At 33.1% G+C, this 24,923-nt stretch overlaps 4 protein-coding genes across 10 annotated transcripts; 1 reads left to right on the top strand and 3 right to left on the bottom strand.

Moving 5' to 3' along the window:
• Positions 1–2,582: 2,582 nt before the first annotated feature.
• On the bottom strand, positions 2,583–3,161 carry LOC18046028 (60S ribosomal protein L27). Its single transcript, XM_006440992.2, has one exon. The coding sequence runs from the start codon at positions 3,068–3,070 to the stop codon at positions 2,663–2,665; it is 408 nt and encodes a 135-aa protein (XP_006441055.1). The 5' UTR covers positions 3,071–3,161; the 3' UTR covers positions 2,583–2,662.
• Positions 3,162–4,585: 1,424 nt separating this feature from the next.
• LOC18046027 (protein Iojap, chloroplastic) lies at positions 4,586–8,038 on the top strand. Its single transcript, XM_006440991.2, has 5 exons — positions 4,586–4,923; positions 5,111–5,237; positions 5,766–5,904; positions 6,017–6,105; positions 7,519–8,038. Exons 1-5 carry the CDS (start codon positions 4,657–4,659, stop codon positions 7,638–7,640), a joined length of 744 nt encoding a protein of 247 aa, XP_006441054.1. The 5' UTR covers positions 4,586–4,656; the 3' UTR covers positions 7,641–8,038.
• A 603-nt stretch (positions 8,039–8,641) lies between these two features.
• LOC18046026 lies at positions 8,642–12,704 on the bottom strand. Of its 5 annotated transcripts, none has more exons than XM_006440990.2 (4): positions 12,509–12,703; positions 10,784–11,879; positions 9,672–10,049; positions 8,642–8,730 (listed from the first exon to the last, which is right to left on the bottom strand). In XM_006440990.2, coding segments are annotated over exons 2-4 (1,425 nt in total). In that variant the 5' UTR covers positions 11,829–11,879; positions 12,509–12,703; the 3' UTR covers positions 8,642–8,728. The 5 variants fall into 5 exon arrangements, with proteins under 5 accessions (XP_006441053.1, XP_024043957.1, XP_024043955.1 ...); XM_024188189.1 differs by having other exon boundaries at positions 8,643–8,730; positions 9,666–10,049; XM_024188187.1 differs by lacking the exon at positions 8,642–8,730 and adding an exon at positions 9,505–9,587 and having other exon boundaries at positions 9,666–10,049.
• A 2,454-nt stretch (positions 12,705–15,158) lies between these two features.
• LOC18046471 (serine/arginine-rich splicing factor SR45) lies at positions 15,159–23,684 on the bottom strand. 3 transcript variants are annotated; one of them, XM_024188532.1, is made up of 13 exons: positions 23,623–23,684; positions 23,295–23,584; positions 22,533–22,601; positions 21,520–21,608; positions 20,269–20,315; positions 20,111–20,191; positions 19,861–20,026; positions 19,518–19,755; positions 19,367–19,432; positions 18,813–18,929; positions 17,793–17,859; positions 17,665–17,705; positions 15,159–15,549 (listed from the first exon to the last, which is right to left on the bottom strand). In XM_024188532.1, exons 2-13 carry the CDS (start codon positions 23,522–23,524, stop codon positions 15,486–15,488), a joined length of 1,275 nt encoding a protein of 424 aa, XP_024044300.1. In that variant the 5' UTR covers positions 23,525–23,584; positions 23,623–23,684; the 3' UTR covers positions 15,159–15,485. The 3 variants fall into 3 exon arrangements, with proteins under 3 accessions (XP_024044300.1, XP_006441050.1, XP_006441049.1); XM_006440987.2 differs by lacking the exon at positions 23,623–23,684 and having other exon boundaries at positions 23,295–23,594; XM_006440986.2 differs by lacking the exon at positions 23,623–23,684 and having other exon boundaries at positions 17,665–17,702; positions 23,295–23,594.
• Between the last annotated feature and the right edge of the window lie 1,239 nt (positions 23,685–24,923).

Raw genomic sequence — 24,923 nt, 5'->3', positions numbered from 1 at the left:
TTTTCTTACTCATATGAGATTAAGTTTTGCATACACGAATAGTTTTAACATTGTAAAATCTTCTATTAATGCAAGAATCGCTTTATACAAATTCTTTCTAACAGCATTTCTGCTGCTATGATTTTAGACTTAAACTCTTCAGATTTTATTACAATCGTATGGGTATGTGCACTGAATTAATGGTCCATACAAAATGAATTTGTTTATTTCCTCGTCGTAAAGGGAATGAGTTTTAATAGGGACTCATCGTTCTCCTTTATAATGTAGCAATAAGTGAATAAAAAAATTCAATCCTATTAGTTACTATTAAATTCAAAAAACAAACAAAAGTTTTCTATTAGAAAAAAGAAAAAAGGACCTGCATCTCCAAAGCTACAAAAACCCTTAAATTTAAAAGGGACACCAAGATTTCTTTTTAACTTGAATACAATAATTAAAAAAATTGTATGAAATTTTTTTAATTAATACAAATTTAATATAAATAATATAATATATCTAGTAGACTAATAATATTAAATTATTTTAAATATTTAAAGTAAGATTAAAATTTTAAATTATTATATTTATTTTAATAATATATTTGTATTTATTATGAAGATTTTAAATACATCTTTGGGTTAAATAGATTTAAAATTGAGAAAATATCCCCAATTAATAATATTAGAATTAACTTTTACATAATATTCAAAATAATTTTAATTTTAATTTATCTATTTTAATATTATGTTTTTGTTCATTATTAAAAATTCCTCTGGGATTAAGGAACCCAACAATCGATTTATATATTGTGAAAAAAATATTACATAAAGAAACTTGAGCAAATATTAAATAAAATACTTGAGTTTGAGATTATTAGTAAGGAGCGAAGGTGGAATGTCGAAGGCTTGAAGCTGACATGATTAGTTATAAAAACATGAAGGATAATAGCTTGTAAAAGTTATCAAGTATCAAATATTATATAAAAATACTTGAGTTTAAGATGATTAGTAAGGAGCGAAGGTGGAATGTTGAAGCTGACATGATTAGTTATAAAAACATGAAGGATAATAGCTTGTAAAAGTTATCAAGTATCTATTTGTGTTTAGCGATCTGGAGGGGATGGAAAATAAATTAAAAAGTTTAGTGTTTTTGAAAGTGTGATCTTTTTATGTTTTTTTTTTAAATGTATTTAAAAAAACAAAAACAAAAACTCATAAAAGTTTGGTGTTTAAGCAAATATTATTATTAAGGTTGAAGTTATTGTTGTGTTAAAAAAACAAAAAAAAAACAAAAAACAAAAACTTAGAATTATATATCAAAATTTTGGAAGACCATAATAAGTGTTTGTTACTTATTCTAAATGCTTGGACAATTTTCGGTAAGAAAAAGGGAGAAAGAAAAACAAAAGATTAATTAAAGGGTAAGGCTATTTATGCACTAAAATTTATTCTAAATACTGTTATTTTAATAAAATAATTTATTACAAAATATTTATTAAGTGAATTACTATTAAATACAATCTTATTTAATTCAATATAACATAATTATTTTGGACATCCATATAACACCAACTATTATTATACATTTCTCCTATCTTAAAATTTGTTTCAAAATCTTAAAAATGCTTACTACTTAGCTTAAACAAAGAGCAAAACAATGTGAATTTATTTCAAAATCTTAAAAATACTTACTACTTAGCTTAAACATAGAGCAAAACAATGTGTTTTGAAAGGATTTTGACTAAAAGACATGTGTGATCCTTCTAGATCAACCAAGCTAAATTATAAATTTATTATAGACGCTTACATGAATGTCAGCATATAAAAGAGTGAAAAAATAATACAACATAAAAAATTTCACTCTAGACAAAGTATATATATTTACTAAAACAAGTCTGTAACTCCAATTACTTTTAATATTGAATTTTAGTTTCTATTTTAATATTAAATTTGAAAGTGTAGTGCAAGAGTATCATGACTATAAATTCAGTTATTTTTAGCAAAGATTAATTGCGGGAAATATTTTAGGGAAAACTGAATAAAACTTTATTATTATATAAAAATTATTAAAAATTTAATGATTTTTTTTATTTTTTGGTTCTTGCTACCAAGTCAATCCGTAGTATGAACCGTTTATTTTTCAAAAAATGAAGTAAAACAAAAATACTGAAAAAATGCCATTTTTTAACCTTTTGATTAAAAAATCAAAATCAAAATCAAAAGCATCTAAAACCCATTTAATTAAGGTCTTCTACTTTTCTTTCTTCTTCTTCCTTTGTAATATCTATAAGAGGAAAATTTATATTTTGTTTTTTTAAATTTTTACTAGGGCAAAGAGAGTCCATGATTCAATGTTACATCTTGACTTGATTCTATTGTTGCAAAAGCATGCTAAATTATTTCTCTATTAGCCATGTCTCTATATTTCTTCAAAACAATTGGCCGAGAATTTTGTGTCACCAAATAGCAGCAAATCGAATACCTCCCATCTCAATTGTCACAATATTTTTTCTAACCACTGATTTCAGTTCATCACTAGCATTTCCAAATGTTGCAAAATCATGATCAAATATAATAAAATAACAAAAATAATTGAAGAAACAGTAATCAAATGACCGCATAAAACTAAACTCAATATTTCCTCTAAACAAAAACAAAAATCTCAAAAACTTGAACGATAATCTTTAAAACCTGAGCTTAGAGAAGAACCATCTGTTCTTGCCCGTCTTGAACCTCTCTTCGAGCCTCCTCTTGGTCTCCTTCGCGGCAGTCACCTTCTTGTCTTTAGTCTGCAAGACATCGGGATTAATCACGTCCTTCAAATCGACGTCCAGCGTGTACCTCGTCGGCATCAAGTGGCTCTGATTCACCAGCTTTATGAACGCCTTCACGCGCGATTTCTTGGCCGTCTTTTTGGCCGAGTCCTTGCGGACGACCTTCGCCGGGTACTTCGCCACGCCGGCGACCAAGCAGTGGCCGTACGGACGGTCGCGCGTGCCGTCGTCGAAGGACCTGATGATCACCGCCTTCCGTCCGGCGTAGCGGCCTTGTAGGAGGACCACTGCCTTGTTTGGTTTCAGGAACTTCACCATCTTCGCTCCAATGAGAGTGCTGCTGCTGAGACTGGCGATTTAATTAGGGTTGTAATTCAAAAGAGAGGTATTTATGCCCTCGCCTTCCTTCCGTCATATGGATAAAACACGGGGACCTATTTGGAAGACGCTAAATTTAGGAGCACTGATGCGATGGATTTCGTTTACTAAATGGTTTATTTGGTTTTTAAGCAAAATACAAGCACTTCATTGTTAATTACCCAAAAATTAAAACTCCTATAAAAATTTATAGTCTCAGTTTGAGCAAGTTATAAATAAGAATTAAGGGTTAATAACATATTAAAGATTTAATAACATATTGTAATAATTTATATATTTTTTAAGAACTTGTTTTAAGGAACTTATCTCTATATAATAATAATTATCTATATATTGTAAAAATATATGTTGGAATATGTCTCCGTATAATACAATTAGACAAGAATAGAAAATTATGTAAGAGAATGCAAACATTTATAAATGTTTTAGATGACTTTGCATATTACTAACAATAGTATATAGATGCATCTACAAGTTTTTTATATATTAAATTTGACATATTCTGTCAGTAAATTATTAATGTAGTATATATTTAACCTCTATATTCTTTCACTAAAGATAACTAAGTCAAAATAATAATTTTTGAAACTGCACATCTATTAAGTTATAATCTTTCTATAATAATAAATTAGTTTTGGTCCCAAAACTATAACCATAAAAAGGTTTTACCGTACAATTCATTTTATAAATGATGACGATTCTAAGGGCACCAATATTTGAGTCTTACCTACTAAAATTTTTCGAAGATTGGATGTAGAATATAAGTCTAAGGAATAATTTTACAATAAATGAATCCACAAGTTAAAAGATGTATAAAAAAAATAGTAATGTACGATATTCCCTTATTATAAAATTACTCTAGGTTCAACTATTTGAACTATGGCATCACATAAATAATTTAGAAGTTTTTTTTTTGTAAATTTTTAATTGTAAAAATATCAATAAATTATAATAATTACTATCTATGTAATCATAATGGCTTGTACTCTAACTCAAATTTATGCGTTCAAACCCCTCATGGCATTCATTTTCTATCCTAAAATGTTAGATCAGAGTTGACATCTCTCAGAATATTATTTAGAATTGATTTCCGACCTAATATTTAACATATCTCTTAAATGTAATGCAAGTATATTTATTGGTAAATTAAATATATATGTTCTAGATCTCTTGTTTTGAAAATGTTAATAACCTTCCTTATACAAGACAAATAAATCAATTATGGGAAATCTTTTAATCGAATTTTGATAATTAAAATATTTTTTGTTAATTTTTTTTAATACTTCTGATAACCTAAAAAAATTCTAATAAATTTGAACGATATCATCAAGAAATCTTTTTGTAATTGGATTGCGTCAATCTTCTAGGCCCATAACAGCCCTAGGCCAGCCCAAGGACATAGCTTTAGTGTCTCTCTCATTATGGTTATATGATATCTTCGAGAGCTGGAAAGTATCTGATTACTTACTGATCTTTTGACTCTCCCACTATTAGAAGCAAGCACTTATTAGAATTTCGAAGCAACAATGATAGCGTCCGCTACTTTATCTCTCGCCGGCGCCGTTTCCGGAACCCGTTTTACCTGCGAGTTTCATCCACTGGGTCGTCTTGAAGCAAAGCTCTCTCACAAACCCAGAAAGCATGTTGAGTGGTTTTGCATTAATGGGCACCATTTGCTGAACCGCAAGTGCTTTTGGCAAATACCCAGAAGTAGAAACTCGATCAATTTCAAGCCAAGGGACTTGCCTTTGCATTTTGCTTACGGAAAAGATGCTGAAGATAGCTCCCTCTCGGTACAGTTTTTGTTAACTTTGTGTTAATTTCTCCCTAAAAATTTCCTTAATGGAATATATTCTTATATTGTTTACTGATTGGAAGGGTGGATTGATAATGATATTGTCTGTATTCTGTTCTTGTAATTCATTAGTTTAACTCTGTACCTTAGGTTCTGTATTATGACATGACTGATATCAATGGCAGAATGTAAGTGAGGATACCGATGAAATGTTTGACAATTTGTTGAAAAAGTATGGAAAAGTGGTCTACAGGAGAAACGACCAAAAGTCTCCAACTGCAGAGATTGATGATGATGCTGAAAGCTTATCATGTAAGGTCATCCCATAATTAATTCAACATTCTTCTCAGTGTTACAAAAATGTACGATGTTTATATTTCATCCAATATATTTTGGCTTAGTATTGCATTATTGCTGGTATAGAACATCCTCTAAGCTTCTAGACACAAAAGAGCTATGCACCTTTTCTTCTTTTAAATGGCGATTCCATGTTGTTGTTGTTATTGTTACCTTCACTTTTATGGAGCACTAAAGGGTAAACACATTTGTGAGGGAGTGTGGGTGTGCTTTACAAATTTTTGAGGACTTGACATGTCTTCTATGGATTTCTACTCGATTTAGTTAGAGATATTATATCTAAACATTGTTTCTGTTTTGTAACTCTGTTATCTGTTTTCAAGAGTTTGGTTGCTCAATCATATCCTTCGATATGCAGATCATATATTTAAAATTTATTGGATTTTTCTTATGAATTAATTAAGAGTGGGAACAAAACCAAGCTTCCACATCAAAACCATTTTCAGCCTTATTACATACTGATGTTTCCTGCCTTATATGTAGTTGCTGTGGCAATGGCAAGGGTTGTGAGTGATGTGAAGGCTGCAGATATAAAGGTTCTCTTTGTCAAACCTCTTGTATATTGGACTCACTTTTTTATCATTGCAACAGCATTTTCTCGTCCTCAGATTGATGCCATTGGGTACATTCACTTTGACTTTTGATATTCTTATCTTGATTTAGAAATTCTATGTTTTCATTCTGTATTTGTACAATACTTGGAATGACATTTGTTGTTGCAATTTGCAATATAGGTCGAGAATAAGAGATCTTGCTGAGAAAGAGTATGGAAAGGTTCCATCTGGGGATTCAAAACCCAACTCCTGGACCCTTTTGGACTTTGGTGAGTGATTTTACGTGACAATACTAAAACTCTCATTTATTTTAATGGAATTAGAATGAAAACAAAAAAAACGAACTTCCAATGTATGTGTGGCTATGACCCTGCTATCAAGATATCACTACAAGCTCCCACATGCTTCATTGTGTAGATAAGGTGATAGACCTCTGTATTATAACCTGCACTGACCTTTCCTTCCTATTAATTATTTGATCATGTTGGAGTGGGGTAACAATATGTTATTCTAAAATTTTTGAAACTACAATGAACATTTTGAAGTAATACACAAGTGTGATTTCTCTTCGAACTCACAGCTTGGTTACGCAAGACTGCAGGGATGGGATACCTGCCACATTGGTCCCAATTTTCTTACGTTGCAGAAATGGACAAGCAAACAAACAAACACAAAGAAAGAAAACACATTCACACTTCTATCCATGATTCTAGGATTTTCAGTCAGAAGTTTATGTGATTTATATTGAAGTAACTGATGCTTTATACAATTATTTTCAACCACAGCAACTTCTATGCTTTAGCTCTTAGGGCTATCTCAAGGCTATATTAATGAGTAAATTGTCCTCTTCCCCCCTCTTTGTTTATTGAATGAGGCAGTTTGTTTGAAATGTAAAAATTTTGGTAGTTAAGAGTCTGTCTTGTTGTTAGAAGGGTGTAAGTTCAAGTGAGTTTTGAGCCACCTTTCGAAATTATTTAAACATCGGCAACCATGCTGATAGGACATGCATGTCAATTTAACAGTCAAAAAGGATTCTGCTTTTGGCTTAGGATCATCTTAAATTTTGTGTTATCTGTTTTCTAAGTATAAGGCATTTCTTTTCTTTGGGTTGGTAACCTGGGTAAGCTGGAATCTCTTTGTTGTTTAATTGTACACTAGCACAAGACCATTCCTTAATTCATGAAAAATAAATAGATAAAGAAATAAGAAGTAGATACTAATTCTGTAACTTGCAACTTAAATTCACCTAATTGATTTAAAGTGCCATTGTAATCCTTTGATTTGAGTTATATGCATATGCATGTGGGTGGTTCTGCTATACACTTCTTTGTTATATTTATCTTTTTTAGATGGATTAAACTCTGAACCGAAATTTTTTTAATGAAACTTCTAATGAATGTGTGGTTTTATAGTTTAATGTTTTTAGTATATCTTGGAAACGTAATTGAACCTCAAAATTTACTCATGAGTTAGGCTTTGTATGTTTCTGAAGACATTTGTTTTTACTGGTGGGCTTTGAAACATCTGCTAGCTTAATTGGTACAAATGCTGCAAAACTGAACAAAATTACGGTCATGTAGTGGGAAACACCTACATCCATGACTCCAAAATCTTTGTTCATATGTATTACTTCTTCAGTATGCTGATAAACTATGTTTTGTCAACTTTTGCCTTAATTCCAGGTGATGTGGTTGTCCACATATTTCTTCCGCAACAGAGAGTCTTTTACAACTTGGAGGAGTTTTATGGAAATGCAACAACCATTGAGCTGCCTTTTGAAAACCAACCCCCATTCCGGAGTTAAAATATAATAAAAGCCTGCGCTAATAGACTCGGTGTTGGCCAGCTTCTGAGTCAGATTTCACCTGTACTTGTATTGCTTTCTATGGCTTTCTCGGGACTTCTGGAGGTTGAAATATGGTGGATTCCGCATTTCTGGAGGTATACCTCTTTTGCTTGAGATATTGATTAATTGGCAATGGGGGAAAAAAAACACTGGGTCAGCTTTCATGTAATTGTTATATAATCCTTTTTTTCTAGGGAAGGGCTTTAATTATTTTTGTGTATTTAGAGCAGTAGGGGGCTTGTACATGTAACAGGACCGCAGATTTGCCGTGAAGCTTGAGGAATTTTGAAAATGGAACTCTCTTGTTGCTCCACCAAATCTCAAGAGTTAATGGTAGTATTACTTCTATATAGCAGCAATGGAGAGAGTTGAAAGAAATTTTATTTCGTTGCTGTTTATTAAAGCAAGGGCTGAAAGGCATAAATTAGCTAAAGAATTCTTTCTTTGCTGAAAACTACGGGTAGCGGAAGCAAAGATAACTCCCATGATAATTAAATTCAGTAAAGTGGCTAGTGGAATTGAGAAGTAGGATCATAGCCACTTTTCTGCGAACAGGGAAAATATTCAAGTTCTCATCTAGGTTACAAGTACTTTCTCCCACTATTTAGAACAAACATCCTTCACACAAAGCATCTTTCCAGTGGATGGTATTCACATTGACAACTACAATGGTACAATGGTGTTGTAGAATTAACTTAGCGGCTTTCCCACCCACAACGCAGTGATTCCCACCGAGGCCTGACCAGTGCATAATTTGAGGGAAAAAAATAAAAATAGAAACCGATCTTTTCTTAGCATTATCTATTTACAATCTATAACTAGTTTACTGATGTAAAATGATTGTAACATATGTGAAATTGGAAACTTAAGCACCAGTGTAACCATGATGCAACTTGGAATCGCAGCAAAGCATTGAAATGGCCATGTAACAGAAGTGGAAACGACCGAGATCCATTTCTGCACACCAAGTAGTAAAAACTTGATCAAAGTTGGCTGCATATTGGAAACTGTGAAGTGGCCGCATGGTGTAAATTGTGAACTTCCCTTCCTGCAGATAGACAAACAAACGCACGATCAGAAGCTAGAGATTGAATGGAAGGAGGAAAAAGCAAGGCAACAAACTAAAATAGGAGGAAAAAGGGAAACAAGAAGATATGCACATCATACACTATTATACAAATGAGTAACAGAGTATGCACCCCCTAAACACAGAATCTCAAACATGATACTTATGATGTTAACAATTGTCCTGATAACCCATCTCATTTCATAGGAAAACAAATGTTTCAGAAGCTTAACATCTATGATTGGAAAGTGCAAATTCTATCAATATATGTACTACAAAACCCACTAGGAGAATAAAACATATGCATAATTAGGTCCTATAATTTCTCTGCCATTTAAAGCACAAACCTGTGCATGAAACTTGAAAACCAAAAGGCCGAAATCCTCTCTATTGATATGCTCAGATGTTATATATAGGGACTAGAATTACTAAGTAAACAAATATAACCCAGTAGCAATTTTATTCTAAGAATAGCTAAAAAAAGCACCAATTCGAATAGCTACAGCATTCATAGTCTAATTTGAAAATGGATAAAAGAAGAGAGAGAGGGGAAAAAAAAAGGATTAAAAGAAGGGCATGGTGTGGAGCCAGCTTTGCTAGTATGTAACACTTACTTCTATACTCTTAACATCAAAATCTTTATAGTCTCAGTCTCGTATGCTAATACATTTTCCCTGTAGTAAACCTTCATTTCAAAAAATCATTCTCTTGGTGTCATTTAAATTGAAAATAAAAATAAGTTGTTCCTAAAGCTGTTTTTCTTGCTTCCATAGGAACAGACGAAGACTTCACAATATTTGGCCGGCAATTCAGTTACTGTTAGCAGTCTGAGCAGTTGACTAGCATGAAAAAAATAGAAATATTCAGATAGTAAGATGCATGGTCATATAAATTTAAAACTTGAGCAAGAGAATCACAGTTACAGCTAGCTGAGTGTTGACTGGATTGCCCAGGTTCAGTTGGACTTAAATCCATATCATGAGTGGCCGTCCAACCAGGTTCATAAGCTTCGAGAAAACTGATTTTTGCCTTATTTGGTAAATCATGGGGATGAACAAATGGAACTCCAGCTGGCCACTTGATCTCCATTCTTATGTTGGCACACGGGCTATCAAGTGCATGAATGTGACTCTCACACTCCCTGAGGTTACAGAATCTGAGCTTGATACCCTTCTTATCTGCAATCTCTTGAACCCTTTCCTTCAAGACCCTCTGGGCTTCGAGTCGTAACCTCTTGGAAGGGGGCAGAGGTTTGCATCTTGAATTACTCTTCCTCCTCCTCAATGATGGCTTTATAGATCCTGTACCAGCATTTCATCGATCCAAGGACCTGCTGTTAAAAGCTTCTCTCTAAGAACTACTCCAACCATAAAGGAAAGATGATAATCCGTCATCAAGATGGTCCACATGGTAAAGAAACAAAAATATTTCATTAAGAGTAAAATTCAAACCTCTCTTTTGATATCCATTCTCTAATTCTGTTTACTTCCAGTTCTTCTAAAACTAATAATAAACCATTAGCATGCACATTAAGCACAGCTGATCACCAATAATTAAATTTTTGTCCAATTTTTTTTTTTTTTTTTTTAACTATGAAACATAATTTCCAAGTTATAAGTTTCACACTCTTAGAAGCCTTTTTTCCTCTCTTACAAAGAAAAGGAGAACTAAACCTGATTACAACACAAAATCATTTAAGCAGCAGGCACACAACAACTAGATCTAAGAAAACTAAAACATTTAAGCAGCTGAACAAAAAGGGAATGCTCAAAGACAATAATTTTTTTTCTTATTTATTATTATTATTATGGACGTAACACAAAAAAAAAAAAAAAAAAAAAAATCTCTCTTGTTCATCTTTGACACCCCTCCCTGCCAATGCATGAGCAGAAATTCCAATGTTAAATGAGGAGCCTGATCAGAGTAAGGTGAGAGCAATATTTATAACAAAATAAGGCTCATCCAAATGTTTTAAAGGAAATTAATGAGAAAATAATATAAACAAAATGATAGATATCATTAAAATTATGCTTACCATCTTGGGCTGTAGGGAAAGTGAAAGTCTGAAAGCTTTGCCTATTAAAGAGCTGATCTGTCGGATGAGACCTCTGCATGAAGTCATCCACTGGCACAGGAAGCTGGAATTGAGCTTCAACTCCGTGACCAGCTGCCCTCATCTCAGAGCAACTGAGACTACTCATGGATTTAGGCATGAGCTTGAATGACAGAGAAAATCTTCCATACATGTTACCCTGCAGATTATTGACCTCTGTTCTGTGAAGTGCAGGGTTAACATAACCTGCAGTTGCCTGATATAGTGCGAGGCCAGGGAAAACAACGGCTTCTTGAGGACCAAGGTCACCATCCACTAGAACCCACCGACCATGAAAGTCTCTTACATGCAAACCCGCCTTATCTGACTTAACAATAGAGACAAGGCTTTTGTCAACATGATGATCCTGTTCGGGATACATAACTAATGGGCCATCCTCTTGGTTTGTTAAATTGTGGTGTTGTGCTCCCTGAAATGATGGCCTTGCATGACAGCAAACAGACAAAACTGAAGATGAGACCTCCCGACTTCTCAAAGGGACATTATCAAGTACTTCAGTGAACGGAGAGCTGCGCAAGTTCAGACAGTAGCTGATGGCATCAAGTATTTCTCGGGCTGCCTTTCCGAGCAAAGCAAAAATGTCAGGCAATCCAGCAGGAGGGAATTCCAATGAGTTGTTGGGTTCTGAAGGAGTCATGCCAGGCCTGTAATCGTAAGTTTCCTGCCACTGCTGAGGATCAGCATAGTAACCAGATGTCTTACACCACTCACGAGAATCATTCGTATGGATCATTTCTGCAGCTGGGTATGATGGTCTTTGATGGAAGTAGAGGCGAGCAGATTCTAAACAAGATCTCAAGAGAGGCCCATCACTAGCAGGAAACTGAATGATGGCAGCAGAATACTGAGCAAAAGATTGCGATAAAGTCGTGGCAGATAGCTTATAAGAATCAGAAGGAAGTCCTTCAGATGGCATTAAATCTGTGAGCTTCACACGACCCAGAGATGGCAGGCCATTGCTCGCCATGAAATAATCTCACTAGTCCAGCCAACTGGTTTCAAAATAAATCCGACCAACCTGTGAGCACCACAGATGAAGAACAGCAAACGGTTAAAAGCCAGAAAATAGAGCAACACCAATCATGCACTAAAAAATTATAGTTGACAAGCCAGCAGTAGTGCTGTACTACCAAGATCCAACCGCTTAGCTTGACCAACTCTGCACATAGTCGTTCAGCTAAGAACCTAGCACCGGAGATATCCCTATCAATTTTTGACCTAATTTCCAATTCATGGCTTTAAAATTCCAAAACAAGTACATCTTCTCTGTGTTTCCACTCAATATGATAGTGTTGAATGTGTTCAACCGTTAAAAATTTTAAACCAAAACCAACTAGTACACAGTAATATACGAAAAAATAAAGAGGGGAAATAGAGGAATTTGTAAATGGCCACTTTCAATTAAGAACATCCATATAATGCTTCATTTGACTAATATCACTGCTAATTAGCCTACAGCCAATGCAACAAATTAAATCACCAGTCATCTTATATATCACTAAACAGCTAAATAAATTATAGTCTCTGTAATTATATAGCATTTGCACAAAAATCAGCTCTAAATTTTAATCCAGAAAAAATCAACAATTTTTTTTTAATTTTTGGGCTTCAAATACAAATAAAGACAGAGAGCAAGAAAGCGCTGACCTTTGAGGGAATAAATTTAATGATAATATGCAAATTGGTATATGGAATCTGAATTAGGGTTTGGCTGAACGCCGCTTCTGCTTGGACAGCAGCCAGTTGATCGGTGTGGCTGCGGGGATTCTCTCCGGTGCTTTACTCTACATTACCCTCCCTCCTGTGCATACTGGTGCCACGTAAGCATACTACTCGACTTTTATGTCTTAAACAGTTCATGCAATTTTTTTTTTAAATAATAATAACACTTATGTGCCTAATAAGTCTGAGCTGGATGATTATAGTCGATATTTTATATAAATATCAGTACATTTATATAATTATAATTAATAAAATTTATTCCTCTACTTCCTTACCTCATTTTTAAATTAAGAAATCGAACTCCTCATGTTTGGGATAGAGATGACAAAATTCTTTACATGTTTGGAGTCTCATGAGACCCCATCTAAAATAAAGTAAATTTTGAATAATTTTTAAGAAATAAAGTGAAAAATGATAAAAAAATAATCCTCAAATTATTAATGGGATGGGGTTTGATTTTGTAATTCCTACCTCAATCCCCATTATATATGAATATTTTTTAAATTTTTATCAATAATTTTTGTTTTATCAATTACAATGTTGATTAATATTTTTTTTATTTTGCCAAATATAAATAGTTATAATTAAAAGAAAACCATACATTATAATTTTTATTCAACCCTAAAACATTATTATGTTTTCTTTTTTCTCTCAAGCTATTGCTCTCTTCAAATATTTTTCAGTTTTGATATTATTTTAATATATTATTTCAACCTTTTGGAGATTTTTTTTAAAAATAATTTAAATATTTTATAATATGGTAATGATTTTATTTAAATCTCTAGTTTTTAATTTACTGAAATAATTTATTCATACTTATTATGAAATAAGTAAATGAGCAACGAGATGGTGATAAAGAAATCATTCTCCACATGAGAATTCCTCATCCCCCAATACGCTAAAATTTATTGAGGGATGAGGTGGGAAATAGAGAGAAATTTTTAATAAAATAGAAAATGGGGTAGAACTACTCATCCCCACCTCATTGTCATTCCTAGTTTGGCTGTTAGGCAGGAGGACCATATATTTCTCCTTTGATGTTACTAGATTTCTGGGCAATACTTCAATTTTACATCGAGAGAAAAATCTTGTTAAATATTGGGCTGGACTTAATTCTTCATAAGATAATTATTAATAAATTTGTAATTTAATATTAAAAATAAATAAATAATAATACTACTTAAATAAAAACTCAAATTTATTTTCTCCAAACTATAGACATACTTGTTGTCCCAAAAATAAATAAATAAATAAATAAATACAGCATACTCTCAACTCATTTTTCTTATTATTTTGATTTAAGCTATTTTTGTGAGTAAGGAGTTATCAAATGAAATCACGAGTTTGTGTTGAATGATACTCCTAAATTCATTCCATTTTATTTGTTTACTAATTTTTGAAAGCCTTTTCGTTATTAAGAAAATTAATTTATTAGTTAATATTATAAAATAATGAACTAATGGTAGATATTGTTATTACTTCTTAACTTCATTAACTAATCGGTGTCCAACAAAATATTAATCTATTAAATATTTATAATTGTTGATATTTTTTCCCCAAAAGTGATTGTATCGTGTTCTTAAGAGTTATGGGTGGAATCAAACATCTCTTTCATCGAGTGTTATCTTATCAGCCTGATTTATTCTTTCTTTCGTGATGCAAAAGATAAAATTTACGCGACTTTAAGTTTTCTGTATAAAAGAATACATTCATGCATTTGATTTAGAATTCAAATGATAGGTAAGCGTTTCTCCAATAACTTTATTAAGAGTTTTCACGTGTTACCTATACACAACAGGTTGCTGTATTCTTTTAACTCATCAAATCTTTGGTAAGTCCCAAAGTACGTGATGAATTGGTCCAGTCAAGACACAAGTTATATCTTCCACAAACGACAGCAAGAGTCACAATTTTCTTACACTTTCCAAACCGTCATAGAATAATGAATACCATAATAATTAGAATTAGAAACCCAGCCATCATTGAATACTGCAATTAATTTGAATACCATAAATCCATAATTAGTTCGGACTTCGCATATCCAGAACTTATCTGGTACATACCGCAACCATTTTATGCTAATATTTGTTCTTATTTATTCCATTGGTTTGGAGTTTCCGAATTATCAATTTTATGGAGACGACAGCGCTGCTTAGCCCCAGTGAAATTTCCTTGAAACCGAGAGAAAATTTCATTGATTGATCGCTAATCACTTGAAAGTTTTTGGTTGAATCATCCATAATATTTCATTAACTGTACTATGCTCTTTAAAGGCTAAGAGTGATCTATCTCTTAATTTCATGTATCTCACTTTCTCATATGATGAGCAGTGATTTATTGTTCCTATATCTCCTCTTATCATTCAGGTGCATTGTTATTGCTGGCTCTATCAAAACACAAGTTGCCCCTTCAATGTGTAGATAAAAATAATATAGGGAATGACAGCAATGTGAAACTTCGAAAAGCAAGATTGCATTCCATGTCACAAATCAGACACAAGTGACTATAAGTTGCACATCAACTATACATGCAGGCAGATACATTGTTTGACACTTCAGCTTATCATAGTCGCGAGAACAAAAGTAACCAGAGATTGTCCATGAAAGTACACTTACAAAACTAGTACAAGTTACGGTAAAACAATTTCCCATGACAAAGTTTCAATAACAATACCAACACCAACACAAAATAACCAGAGATTGTCCATGAAAGTACACTTACAAAACTAATAAAAGTTACAGTAAAACAGTTTCCAATGACAAGTTTTTATAACAATACCAACACCGGCACAAAGTAGCGTTTCCCAAGTCTATAAAACGTCAGTTTCAAACCATAGACTTTTACATCGCCAAGTGCAAGGGAGAGAAAAAGCTAGAGAGATATAGAGTAGAGAAATTACCTACTATGGCTTACGAGGTGGGGAACTGCTGCTGCTGCTGTTGCTAGTGCTTCTTCCTCTCAAAGGCCTACACACATAAACCACCATTTTCATAAGAAAAAGCTGAATCAAAACAGAAAAATCAAGGCCAAGCTTTCCTATTGTACCACTGAGCATGAGCAAGTTTTTCAGATAAAAATGTCAAAACACGGGAAGATTATTTTTTCTAAATTTCTTCTGATGATATTGGGTACATATGATATTGGAGATAGAGGGTAAACATAATAATTATTGGAAAAAAAAGAAAAAATCAACCTGTACCACATTCTTTCAATGAACCATGTTGATGCCTAGAAACTGTACAGCAAACCAATTGCTTTGTTCATGGATATAAACTAACATATAATGACAAATGTGCAATCCAAGTTTCAATTTTTTTCCCTCTATCCTCATCTTGGCCTGGGAAATTTTTGCCATAAACCAACAGCTACTTATTGCCATGAATTTGAACTCCTACTTCAATACTTTTGTGAACATAATAATACTGAAAAGATATCTTTATCATCTAGAATTTTCCACAAAATAAACTTTTAAGAGAGAATGTTGTTTACTAATACAGTTGTTTCGTATACCTAGCGTAGAGTTAGTAAAATATAGATTCCAGAGATTCAAACCAGTCCCACATTTATATCTCTCTCCTTTCTCCCCACTACATCCCATCCCCAATTTCCAAAATTCTACTTTTAAGGCAGTGTTTACTTTTTGGAGTGGGAGTATGGAGTGTGGATTCATTCCACTCCAGTGTTTACTTAGCTTAAAAAATGAGGGAGTGGGAGTGGGAATCCGTGGGTCCCACCCAATTTTGGAGTGGGGAGTGGGATTCCCACTCCCATGGGGGGAGGTGGGAGTGGGAATCCACCCCCCCCTCTTCCCATTTTATCCTTATAAAAATAAATAAATAAATAATATTTAATAAAATAAATAAATAATATTTAATAAAATAAACAATATCATATTTATTAAAAATAATAATTATATCATATTTATTTTATTAAATTTAATAAAATAAAAATAAATAAATATTATATTTAAATTAATAATATTAAACATTAATTTTAATAAATATTAATTAATTATTTAATTAATAATAATAAATATTTTATTCTAAAAAAATATTAATTTTGTACTATATTATCAATAATAATATTTCATTTGTGTTGCTATTATTAATAATTTTTATTCACATAATTTAAATTAAAATTAATAAAAAATTATGATTTACATAATTAAGAATATTAGTAATTATTATTAATTTATAAATATAATAAAATATTTATTTTATTTTCCAAATATATTTTTTATTAATTTTTTAATTACAAATTATAATTCTGTATATAAGGATAAAATTATAATTTAAAACAATTTACTCTTAATCCAAGACAAAGTAAACAAATAATTAGGATTCTGATTGACAATCCATACTTTCATTTAGTTTAAGTAAACACCTTACTCTCCTCCCACTCCACACTCCTAATCCAAGGATTCCCACTCCTCAGGATTCTCACTCCAATCCAAAAAGTAAACGCAGCATAAAGCATAACAATGTGGTATTATCGAAGCCACAGAAAACATATAGGAGTAAACGCTTCGGAGATGCATTTTCCCGGATCTTCTATAAGCTTATCTTTGGGAAAGAAATAAACCTATTTTTCATAAACATAGAAGAAAACTTGGGCTTGCGGCAGAGAGTTTGTCTTTTTGCTTCACTTTGGGCTTCAACTTCAAGGGATTTCAAGATTCGTTGTTTTTCTTTATAAATCCAATTTGGGAAGGGATGATGAGTTTTTGGTAGAGAAGGGTAGGACATACTTGGTGCTCATATATAGGTTTTCAAGGTTGTATTTTATAACATAATAGGTTCATGTTTTTTACCTTTTGTTTAAAATATGGAACCCCAAAACCCACCCAAAGTGGGGGGTGGGGATGGGGAAGAAAAGGGACTTCCATGAATACATCTAACTGTTTTCAGAATTAAAAATAATAATAATCCACAATAATCATTCAAAAAGGAGAAAATCAGTGTTATTTAACAAAATAAATTGATCAAGAATTTTGTAGGTTGCAAGGTTTAAATCACATGAACACACATGTAGATAGACAGGAGAAGGGAGAGTGGAAGGGAGAGAGAGAGAGAGAGAGAGACCTTTTAGGACTACGACTCCTTGATATCCTTCGAGGTACCTGCTGCAGTGGTAACAGATGAAGCAAAGATTAGACACCTAGTAAGGTAAATTTTTTTTCCTTAAAAAAAAAGCACAACAAGACACAAACCCTGCGCGGACTAGGTGATGAAGAGTAGGATGATGATCGCCCACGTCTGGGAGGTGGCCCTCGCCCTCTTTTAGACACAATCACAACAAAGACACATTGTTAGAAAGGCGAGAAAGTAATGATAAAACTGTTATGAACATAATAATGGGCAAGTTTCACAGTATTTTGCAGTGTAAGACATCATAAGTAGGGAGAAGACATTTTTAACAGTAGTATAATGTAACCATGCTAGTCAACTTCATTAGCGACATAAGAAGGCCAAGGCTAACAATACAAGAAAAATACATTAAGCATCAGTGGAAAGACTAGGGGTGCGTTGGCCGAAAGACTAAGGTTTTGCAACTAAGCATCGGTCGCAAGAGTAGGATTTAGCAACTAAGGACTGAAGCATTAAACTGAACTAATTAAAACATCTTCTTTGATTCAATTTGTTTGTTTTTGTTAGCAATCACAGATGTTTTGATTAGGGGAAATGAACAGATATGCCCAGTTAGGTTTTTTTAATTTTCTATGGATCTTAAAGAGTAAACTAACCATTGAACCAACATCTTTATCTATTAATTATTTGTAAACCATGGTACACTTGTCACAAGTTCAAAGGTGGAGCGGCATCAAGTTGTCAACAGTAACATACTTTCAGTTACTCGTACCAAAACACCAAAAACCATATACATTCTGCAAGAACTGATAATACAAACTGTTCATTGTTTATAGGTGTTTGTAGAAGTTCTGGTTTCTGCTTTTATGAATTGATCTACTTCCACCTGGCTACAAGAATCTCTCAGAATCTGGCCAAATATACAACTCACTATTTTATAATTATAACTGAATTACATATGAATATATCTTTCCTGCCCAATAACCTTCCTCTGGATCCCTTTCAATTAAGTTATATCTTCCATTAAACAGAAGCAAAAGGAGGTCAAGACAGAAGACCCAAATAATAATCTGAAGTAGGGTCAACATGAATATCTCAAAATGAAAAAATACATCCACATGATTTACATAATCAGATCTTACCTCCTTGGTGAAAGAGATCTTGAACGAGAGTGCAAAGGCCTGCGAATTGGAGAGCGAGTGCGTCTACGGAGTGGAGACTTTCTAGGAGGAGAACGGGCTCGTCTAGGGGGAGGCGAACTGAATGAAACAAAATTGCTAGTAAGACAAGCACCAATTTACACGAATATATGAAGCACAACAATTTACAAGAAAGTAATACATGAACGCTAGAATCCATCTATTTTGACTGCAACAAGCAAAAGGTCACAGTAAGCCAGAACAGGACAATTTCAGAGTAACAAGTTATATCCAACCAAGGAGTTAGGCAACAAGAAACCATTTTCTTGCTCCTGCCCACATAACAGAAGGTGGAATCAAATTTTATATTAAAACCAGTTGGTTCACTCATTTTAGCTGAGTCAGTGTCACAAACAAGGCAATCTTCTTGTCCAAGTCAATTTCACTAGCAACTCTTAACATGGTGTGTTAAGTAAACATGGTCCACAGTTTGCAAGCACCTACTTCTAAACAATCCAAATTTTTAAATCTTACAAATTAATCAATCAATATATTACCGGCGCCTTGGAGGAAGAGGAGAACGCCGTCGGATAGGACTACCACGCATTCTTCGGGGAGAGGCCCTATAAGGACAATAATTAGTCAAAGACTTTAACATTACTCAAAGCTAAACAAGCAAACATGTAATGAATGAAATCAGCAACCAACCTTGCAGGAGATCTATGCCGCCTAGGTGGAGGGGAGGGAGAGCGACCCCTAGGTGAAGAAGCAGGTCTCCGCCTCGGAGGGGTCTCACCTCGGCGATAAGGAGATTCCAATCGACGACGAATGGGAGACTCGATGCGTCTACGTGGAGGAGAATCTGGTGGTCGTCTCGGAGATCCACCTCTTCTAGGTCCAGGAGATCTCCTCCGTGGCGAGGGGGGTGGCTTCCGACGGGGAGAGGCTGTTATAATATAACAAAAAAATATCATTAAAGGTGCTCCAAATAGACTTAATATCACCAAACAGATTTAAGTATCATGACATAAATCTAAGGTAAGTAGATTACGTTCTCTTGGTCGTTTTGGCCCATCCTTCTCAATATCAGCACTGACATTATCAGTTCTCGAACTATCTCTCTTTGAAGAAGCTGCAACAGGCTTTGGAGGCGGTGAAACTTTTTTCACCAAAGACAATGTGAATGTTGCATGAACAACATTCCCATCAATTTGGGCCTGCAATAGGCAATTAGCATAAATTTCCAAACAATCTAAACTCTCAGTAGAACTAATTTACTCCCAAATCTTAGATAAACCTACACCATCCATGTATAATTGTGCCTTTTCAGCATCTGCCCTTGTCTTGAAACGAACATATCCACTTCCTCTTGGAAGATTAACCTAGAAATTTTTATCAATAATTAGAGCCGGGAAATGTAAGTATTTCGACTACATAACAGAACGTGTTTTAAGCTTACAGCGCGGTCCATAACCAACTCGACATCCACAACTTCACCAAAGTTACCTGCAAAGTAACAGATGAAAACAACATGAGAACGATCACAACGAAACTGCACCAAAATTACTAGAATATTAGCTTTCAAACAAAAAAGGTTCTTTTTAATGATAGAAGCTTCCTTCAATAACTGCCCACATATTCACAGAAAGATGCACATGTTCTTTTTAAAATAAGAAACAGGGGAAAAAATTATATTCATGTTTAAAATTCACAACAAGTGAACATGTTGTCCACAGTATTGGCAATACATGTATAGGCCAGACAGCTCAAAACAAACTTAATTTATATCCAACAAGCAGGCATACTAATTTATCAATTATTGAACATCAAAGTTATCTTATCTGTTATCTGCAATCTACTATTTAGTCCGTTGGAGATCAACATATAACCAACTTTATAATTGCATTATTGATGCAAGGGTAGAAAATTTTCTATAACTAGAAACCACTGTAATACATCAAGAGAGAGCCTAAAGCACCAAAAATTTGTATATTTCAAAAGAAAAAAAAAAAAAAAAAAAAACCCCCAAAACTGTCAATGTTTGCACCTCCAGAATATAACATCCCAACTCCTATTCCATATTTCATTCACCCTCACTAAAAAGTTAAGTTGAATCAAGATCAAGGAAACATGAATATGGATTGTGAGGAATAGCTATTCCCATAGACATAAATCATTGATCCAGCATAAGTCCTAAACATCAATCCCGCAATCGAAAGTTTCAGCGTCATTTAATGGTTGTAGTGAACAAATTGTCCTTGAAACAACAGGTTCAACAAAGATTTCACTTTAATCGTTTGATTGTCTACTGGGAGAATTGAACCATGCAAGTTTTCTATGTGTCAGAGAGTACCATTTCCATAAAGAGCACTTTCCAAAATTAACTAAATTCCGCATACTTAACAACCCCATGAAACTAGCCAATCAGCAGCCCAACTCCAATTATGCTTGATGAAGAAATCATTGTGAAATGATAAAGAAACACTTCTTCAAGTTATAACAAGGCAAGCATTCAAGTTATAACAAGATACCACATATCAAAAAGGACCATAATGGACCAAGGAGAGTCACCCATCAGAGAGATTACACTTTCTTCAAGTGCAAATACAATGAAAAAGCAGAAAGAATATTTTAAAATGTACAATCATTATTCAGCCACTAGGATGCAAAAGTGCAGGAAAAAGTACAAGAAAATAAGTGGATAACTTACTGAATATTTCTCTCAAATGGCCTTCATTCACATTCCTGCTGAGTGAGTCAATGTAGAGAACAAGAGAATCATTTTCTGTGGAAGCTTTCCTGAAATCGGTTCCAGTACAGACAAAATGTAAGAATTCAAGCACGAACATTTAGGGGGATCGATATTGATTTCATGGGAACTCAAGCAAAAACATGATTGCCAAAGAATATTGAACAGTATCAATAATTCCCCTGGACAAATCTGGGGGCAGCAAAACATTTTTAAGAATAAAACACAAGTTCTAGCATATGCACAATCTAGATCTAAAATCATGAAAACTATGCAAAGAAATAGTAACCCACCCATATTGTATGAGAAAATATATTGCCTAGGCTAATAATTACTTCAAATTTAATGAATAACTTAATAGAAAATGACACAGTTAATAGATGATGACATAGCAAGTAGGAAAGTGAATCACACCATTAAGGAATTTTAAAAATCCAGTGAAATGTCAAACTTAACCAACTAATGATACGTTTAACAAGTAGCTAGTATCTCCTCAGTCTTATTCCTAAACTATGAATATGAAACTCACAAAAAAACAAAGGCTTAGGCATCACTCGATTACCCTCTTAAAGGTTTCTTCTCTCAGAAAGAAAAGAGAAAAAAGCACCATTTGATTTACAAGTAGCTATCTAGAAGCAAAACAGCATCATTTTTATTTATAGCAAGAGAGGAAAAATAGCTGCTCGCAAAAGATTTGCTCAGTAACCTCACAGCAAATTTAATAAGTTTCCAAGACTACTCTAAAACTAAGGCCTAAATTAGTCTATTCTTCGACTTTTTTTTTGTGATTTTTACAAAGCATACTTCCCACAAGTAAACTGAAAAGCACATTCTAAAAGATAACAACAACAACAACAACAACAACAACAACAAAGCTAAGCAAAAACTGCCTTACCTAACACCCTAAACCTAATAAAAAAACTTGAAAACAAAAGTTTAAAATCAACTAACACAATTTTGAATTACAAGATTACCTTGGGGGTGAAGAAGCTCTTTTAGATGGAGGAGCTGGGGAGCGACCTCGCCTGGCTGCCACAGCAGGACTGTCCCAAAAAAAATTAATAATATCTTTATATCAAATACACAATTTTGATTAAACTTCAAAAAGTTGTAAATATTTAAAGGGTAAGCCCCACTGCTAAAATCTAGATCAAATCCAATTAGTTGCCTAGGCTGCATCTACTATTGATTCTAAACGTGATTGTGAATTGTTCTTAAAAAATGAAATTAGAGTTTCTGGTATGACGTTTTTAGATTTCAAAAGGCTTCAAGTAGCGTATTTCGAGAATAATAATCTAAAAATGAGAAAAAGTGTGTAAAATTCTATATTGGTAAAATTCTATATATGGGTGTGTGTGTGTGGGAGAAACATCTATTCTTACACTTAAATTTGTTCGAATAGAGAGAATTTAAGTTAAAAAGTAAATATACAACAGAATTAAAGAAAATTAACCAGTATTCATTTAGGATTCTCTCTATTCGAACAAATCTAAAAATGAAAAAAGTGTGTAAAATTCGATATTGGTAATCATTTTCAGTTAAATAGCATTATTTATATATATATGGGTGTGTGTGTGTGTAGGAGAAACATCAATTCTTACACTTAAATTTGTTCGAATAGAGAGAATTTAAGTTAAAAAGTAAATACACAACAGAATTAAAGAAAATTAACCAGTATTCATTTAGGATTCCTAATCTTGTAGAAACAATTAAGAAGTGGAAAAAGGTAAATTCACCTCTTATTGCGTTGAGGTGGGGGGCTGCGGCTGCGAGAGTTGGCGCTACGAGAAGGAGAAGAAGAGGAAGATAAAGAGCGCGAGCGAGAAAGGGATCTAGAGCGGGAGGAGAGAGAACGGGAGCTGGACCGGGAGTCTGAACCGGAGTAGGAGCGTGAACGGGACCGGGATGATGATCCGGAAGCGGACCTCGACGGTGGCGAGCGTCGGCCCCGCGGTGGATTCGCCATTGACACTAGAGTGAGTAACGAGTGCAGCGATGGAACCCTAGATAAACCCCCTCAATTTCAATTGAGTGGAATTTTTTTTTTTTTTTTTGAATGATGAAATTGAGTGGATTAAAAGGGCAGAGATTGAGAGCAATTGTTTTCTTTTTATTTTTTATTCAGCCGTGACATAGTAAAATTTTTATCAAAGGTATAAAAGTAGATTTTAAAGTGGGCTTTATTGGGCCTCATTCAACGATTCTGAAGAGTTAAACTACCTAAATCCCTCATTTTATCTCTTGGGGGCCCTTACTTTTTGGGCACGGTTGGTGACGGTGTTAGATAAGACATTGAACCATATATATGTGTGTGTGTGTCTGTATGCATGTATATTAACGGTGTTTACTCGTGAGATTACATAATTAGAATTTAAAATGGGAATGATAAATGATATTTAATTATTAAAATAGAAGGAAAATAGAAATAAAACATATTAGACCTATATATTTTTAGGGTTAAGAAATAGGAACTTGATTCTTTTCCTAAACTTTCCTTTACCCCATCCAAAATTCCAAATTTTATAATTTTACTTTTACCCTCAATTAAAATATTATTATATTATTATTGTATTAGTTTTGTTGTTATTATTCTTATTATTGTCATTTTTTATAACAATAATAATGATGATGATGATGATGATAATTTGGGTGGGCCTCCTGAACATTCTAATTTTAAAAAAAAAGGTGAGACTATTAAAATATAAAATTCCTCTCTACACCCATTTTTAAAAAATAAATTAATTACTAAAACTTTAAAATTTCCAAATTCCCTTCACTAATTAATTTCTCTCTTTACCTTATAATTGCATATTCTCACTCTACTCTCACATTTTGTAAACTAAACACTCAATTTTTCTCTTTTTAAAATTTTTTTTACCTTTTTTAGCTTATCATGATTTATATTTTCTGTTTTCTATATATAAGATTTTTTTTCTTGATATTCATTAGATTTTGTATTTGTGAAAATTAATCTCTTGATATTAATTTACGTTCATGGTTGATAATAAATTGTTGATATTCATTTTTAAATGTTAAGTTTTGTTCCTCTTATTTGGAGATACCACTTATTTGTAGCTAAAATAATATATCTAAATGAATTGATAAAAATTTATAAAATTGAGAAGAGAAGGAGAAGAAAGGGTTAATTAAGTAATTTTTTCAAAAGTTATTTATATAACAAAATTTTTAACTAAAAAAAATTGTAGAGAGGAAATTAGTGGGATCAAATAGCCCCCACCCCTAATAAAAATAGATATTACAAAAACACTCATCATGAGAATTACTATCAATGACAATTTAAAGTTTGAAGGTTAATATAGTAATTATATATGATAGTTAATTTGTAGGCGAGTATCATATATGAT

The sequence above is a fragment of the Citrus clementina genome, unplaced genomic scaffold, assembly GCF_000493195.1.
Source record: "Citrus clementina cultivar Clemenules unplaced genomic scaffold, Citrus_clementina_v1.0 scaffold_3, whole genome shotgun sequence".
Classification (NCBI taxonomy): domain Eukaryota; kingdom Viridiplantae; phylum Streptophyta; class Magnoliopsida; order Sapindales; family Rutaceae; genus Citrus; species Citrus x clementina.
Note: the sequence above shows the minus strand (reverse complement) of the source record. Positions and strands in the feature narration are given on the sequence as shown.